Raw genomic sequence first — 5,646 nt, 5'->3', positions numbered from 1 at the left:
CACGGGTCAACCCGCGACCCAACCCGACCCAACCCGAAACCCGCCTAACATGGCACTAACCCGAACCCACCCAACCCGAACCCGACCCGAACCCGAAAAACCCCAACCCAAACCTGATTTTTTTCGTGTTGGGTCGTGTCGCATTTTGAGACTCCTATTGGTTGTTCTATTTTTAAATGATGCAATGTTATTTTAAATATATATATATATATATATATATATATATATATATTTATTTTAGGCCGAAATAGTAGAAAAGGAAAAAAAATTTATAATATATTTTAAAGAAAACGAGTAGTAGACGTTTCAATTTAATTCATTTAGTATTTTTATTTAAATGCTTTATAAAAAAATTAACTACAATGCTAATATATGTTATTTTTAAAATATAATTTAACTTTTTTAACAAAAAAACATACCTTAATTACTCTTTAAATAATTATCAAAATCTATAAAGTAAAAATCCGAAATAAAATTGTAAAACTAAATCGAACCTAGGGATGAAGATCTGTCGATATGGCAATTAGACATGAATGGAGTCATAATTACAAGATTCCAACTTAACAATAATTTTTAGAACAAAATGTTTCTTTATATATGTACATAATGATTTTAAATTATTATTTTATTTGAGTTCGTCCGTGCACTCTCCCCCATCTCCGCTCGCCCACACACACACACACGCAACACCAAAAAACCAGGCAGCCATACGAAACGATGATCCCATCTCTTACACAGATTTAGCCCCAACACGCACAACCCTCTCTCTCTCTCTCTCTCTCTCACACACCCAAGTACCCATCAACAAACAACGAGCGGGGCACGAAACCCTGTACTGCTCATCCTTCCTCAACAAACTCACATTACTCCATTTCACTCACCAAACACACTCATGCATTCATGAATACAGTCTTTACACTCTCCAATCACCAACTCGATCTCTTGGTGGCGGTCACTGATATTCTTATCCTTACAAGAGAAGAAGTGATTTTGTAGCTTTTTTCCCCCTCTTTTGTTGAAAATGGGGTGCTTAGTATCTCAGATGGCTGCGAAATTTGCGTTCTTCCCACCAACGCCTCCCACTTACCAGGTCAAGAAAAGGGACGGCGGAAAACTGGTGGCTGTGTCCACAGCTTCGTGTTTGCCTATAGCCATTGATGATTCTTCGCTCGATGTGTTGTGTATTCAGACGAAAAGGGGTAACAAGATTGTAGCCTTTTATTTGAGGAATCCTTACGCCAGGCTTACGGTTCTGTACTCTCATGGAAATGCTGCCGATCTTGGCCATCTCTATGACTTATTTGTTCAGCTTAAAGCTAATCTTAGAGTTAATCTAATCGGGTTTGTCATTCTCTCTTTTCTGTTTTCTTCTCTCTTTTTTTTCTGGGTTCCTGTGTTGTGGAAAAATCAGAGATATTTAGACACATGTGTCCGATTTTTTTTGTTTTACTTGCAAAATAAATATATGGGTTTCTTGACTATTCGTAGGTTTCCGGGTAGGTAGTTTAAACTTATTTATGAAGTTTTTTTCTCCCCATATACTGCTTATAGGGTTGTTCCTTTTTCCTTTATTTGTTTTTTGATATATGATTTCTAGTTTGTTTAAGATGATTCCAGAGTAATCTGTGGTAAACTTGACTTCAATCTTGTTTTGTAAGTTTTTGTTTTGGATGTGGTGAAATTTTTTTCTGTACAAAATGCTAGTTTTACCTCTATTTTGGGTAGTGTAAATCACCCATACAATCGAAGTGAATAGATAAAATCTTCATAGGTTGGTAAAGGTCCCCTACTTCAGACTCATGTATTCTATGGTTCCCTTGGTTTCTTTCAGGTGAAGATGTTTCAAATTTCCATGTTCTTTGGTAGTGAGATTTCTTGTTTCTTGTTCTTATGTCATGGGCTCAGATCTGTGATCTTGTATGTTGTCTGGGTTCAAAACTGTGGCAATCCAGCCTAAGCATTTTCTAAATTTCATTAACTTCAAGATTATTAGATTGTTCAATGGATATTTCATTTTTACAATTATATAGAAGCTCAGAGAGTAATAATTTATATTGTTTCCAGTCATTTTCGAACCATATAATTTCTTTTTCAGGTCGTTCGAAAGCTATTGGTTTTACATATGTCTGTGCTGACTCACTCATTAAATGTTAGAAAGCTATTGGTTTTACATATGGCAGTGACATTTATCTCTACTTTCATGCTACTCTGTCCATGTGCATTTGATTGCCCATGTGCATTTAATTTTTTTTAGTCAGATGCTATGATTTTTGGATCTTAAATCCTGCGCAGTTGTGTCCTATTCATAGTATTGAGAATATTGAGCTTGTAATTTTTGGCGTATAGTCACTCATTTTCATATTAACAATTTGTCTGGATCATGCTTTGGACTTGTATATATGTTATTTCTCGAGCTCTTGGATGGGAGAAAGGTGATTAATTGGCTATTAGTCGAATAAGTTTTTCGAAAATTTAATTTCTGGGACAATTTCTAATGTCATTCCATTTTGTTTCTATTATGCAGGTATGACTACTCAGGTTATGGAGCTTCTACTGGTAAGGTAAACTTCGATCTACCAGTATCGTGATAATCTGTATTTGACTTTTCACATGACAAATTACAATTTGTCTGTTTCTTTTATCATTTTTTTTAAAGTGAAAACCATCATTTTAGGTGATGGTTGATGTTTGATTTCAAGAAAAAGTTTCCTAATTTGGCATCTTTCTTTCTTGTCTTATATATCAATTCTTCACTAAAATTTGGGAATGCTTTCAGCCGAGCGAATATAATACATATGCGGACATTGAAGCTGTATATGAGTGTCTTCAAACTGAATACGGGATTAGCCAAGAAGATTTAATTTTGTATGGGCAATCTGTTGGAAGTGGCCCCACGTTGCACTTAGCAGCTAAATTGCCGAGGTTGAGAGCCGTTGTTCTGCATAGTGCCATTCTTTCTGGCCTTCGTGTGCTGTGTCATGTGAATTTCTCACTCTGTTGTGATATTTATAAGGTCAGCGGAGTTAACTTTTTAAGAGACGAATAATGTATTCTATAGTTGCTAAAAATCTATTAAGTGTGAATTAGAGCTCTGAAAATTCTAGTTATTGTCATTTTAATTTAAATGCAGAATATAAACAAAATTCGGAAGGTGAAGTGTCCCGTTCTTGTAATACATGTAAGTGCTACTGGTATTACAAGCATTTGAATTTAAGTTTCAATCACTCATTAATTGTTTCAGCAACGAATCTTATGATATATACAACAGATGTGTAAATTTTGCCTTGCCAGTTTTGCATTTGATACATCATCCATATTTGGTATTCATAAAGATACTAGTATGTGACATTTTAAGAGGCTGATGGAAGTCGATATTTATTTGTATTGCTAAATAGTTTAGAATATTGGAGTTGTACTGTTAGAGCGGCAAACATCCGATCTCATTAGAATGACTTTTACATTGGATTAATCTAAATTATATGATCCTTTTGTTTCATGCTTGTTTAAATGAGACTTGAGCCTTTAAGTCCCAGCACTACGCATGCTTAGTCGTCCACGAGGTCACATTACTGTAGTTCTATGCCTTGGCATGTCCGTAGGTGCAGAGGCTGAGCCTTGCTGTGGTTTGAGCATAGGTGCACCAGTTATGGGGCTCTTTATACCATGATGATAATCATCAAGAAATACAATTCAGTACGAAAATGACATGTCCTCTGTGCAATAAGTTGAAATCTGGAGGTAACTTTCATTGTGTAAACATTGATTAGCTTTCGTCAGACTATTGTTTCCTTATAAGACATTAGCGTATTTTCACTTTACCTCACTATACATGACCAGAAGTATAACAGAGTCTGATTTATTTACGATTACCATTGTTCGACATTAAAAACTCTAATCCATTTGAAGTTGTGTTTTTATCACGGGGTATTTTGCCCTAAGGGAAAATTCCTCGAGGGCGTGGAGGTAGTCTTCATTTTAAACCTAACCCGTCTAGATCTTCTCAAACTTCTGATTCCACCCTTGACTACTCTGCCTTGTATAATGGTATTCTGTTGCACAATTTACAGGGAACAGAGGATGATGTGGTAAATTGGCTTCACGGCAATGGTTTATGGAAAATGGCCAAAGAACCTTATGAGCCCTTGTGGATTAAGGGAGGCGGGCACTGCAACCTCGAGCTTTATCCAGATTACATCCACCATCTTTGCAGATTCATTCAAGAAATGGAGAATGTAACCACTGCAGTACGACTCAAAAAGATTCGTCAATCACTTCGTTCGCAAAGAAATACTCGTAAATGCTGTAAAATTAGAATAAGATATCCCAAATTCCCAAGTTGTCCCAAATGCCCACACTGTCCGAATCTTAAATGCACAGATTGCTACTGGTGGCAGCCTAAATGTCCGAACTGGCAGCCAAAGTTCACAATATGGCGACCAAAGTGCCCCGAGTGTCTCAAACCAAGCTGCACTAGATGTACATGCCGGTGCATGAAATGCACTTGTGGGTTCACGTTGTGCTCGTGTTTGTGCGGAGCTAAATGTTCGTGTTGCTGGTACAAAACGGAGGGTATGCGAAGAGGTTTGGATGAAGAGTAAGAATGGTTTTATTTTTGTACAGATTGGTGAAAACTTGGAGATGATGTTTGAGTAGTTTGTCACATTGACTAGTTTTAGGATTTTGAATCATGTACAATGACATTTGTGCTTGTTTTATAGTGGTGGTTAGGGGTGTTCAAACTTCGGATAAAACCGAAAAAACCGAAAATCCAAACCGAAAAAACCGAACACTAAACCGAACCGAAAACCGAATTTTATAATTCGGATATAAATGTTAAAACCAAAATTAATTTGGTTCGGTTTCGGATTATAAATGTCAAAATCGAACCGACCGAAAAAACCGAAATTTAATTAAATTAATAATGTTATTTTTATTTTATATTATTTATTGAGATGATATTAGTGAATGAAGAATTATTATGAATAATATTTAGTTGATTATTGTTTATGTAATTCATTTGTACTTTATATTTAAATATTTTACTAAGAAATCATTTCAAAAGATAACATATGATATTTTATAATATCTTTATATTGTTAATTTAAATAATTGTATCAAAACCGAAATAACCGACCGAAATAACCGAACCATTTCGGTAGAAAACCGAATCGAACCGAAGAAAAATGGTTCGGATATCGGATTATATATTTGTAAAACTGAAAACCGAAATAAAAAACCGAAAACCGAACCGAACCGACCGATGAACACCCCTAGTGGTGGTCACTTTTCTCAACTTGCTAGGATTATTTTTTTAAAAGAAAGTTTCTTGCATTATTCAAGGTGCAACGATTTGTTGAAATTTTGTTGGGCATTGAAACAAGATGTTTACTCGGAAGCATAATAAAATTGAATTTGTTTTTTATTTTTTAAAGAATTTGATTTGATTTGGATTTAGATGTGGGGCTCCGAGTCCGATATCTAATACTAATAATTTTAAATTTATCAAACCAAACTATTTAGTAAATGCATAATTTCTGGTTTACAATCCACATAAACAACGTCAAAATAATTTAAAGGTCACAAATGTTTGAAATATAATTTTCAACATGTCAAACCAAAGTAGTGAACCAGAATAATCCAAACATC

At 35.1% G+C, this 5,646-nt stretch overlaps 1 protein-coding gene across 1 annotated transcript; it reads left to right on the top strand.

The window, feature by feature from the left end:
* The first annotated feature begins 642 nt into the window (after positions 1-642).
* Positions 643-4,725, top strand: LOC140814475 (uncharacterized). The gene is made up of 5 exons (XM_073173480.1): positions 643-1,341; positions 2,525-2,561; positions 2,777-3,013; positions 3,131-3,178; positions 4,068-4,725. Exons 1-5 carry the CDS (start codon positions 1,022-1,024, stop codon positions 4,596-4,598), a joined length of 1,173 nt encoding a protein of 390 aa, XP_073029581.1. The 5' UTR covers positions 643-1,021; the 3' UTR covers positions 4,599-4,725.
* The last annotated feature ends 921 nt before the right edge of the window (positions 4,726-5,646 follow it).

The sequence above is a fragment of the Primulina eburnea genome, chromosome 15 (assembly GCF_022965805.1).
Source record: "Primulina eburnea isolate SZY01 chromosome 15, ASM2296580v1, whole genome shotgun sequence".
NCBI lineage: Eukaryota > Viridiplantae > Streptophyta > Magnoliopsida > Lamiales > Gesneriaceae > Primulina > Primulina eburnea.
This window is presented reverse-complemented; position numbering and strand designations above follow the sequence as displayed.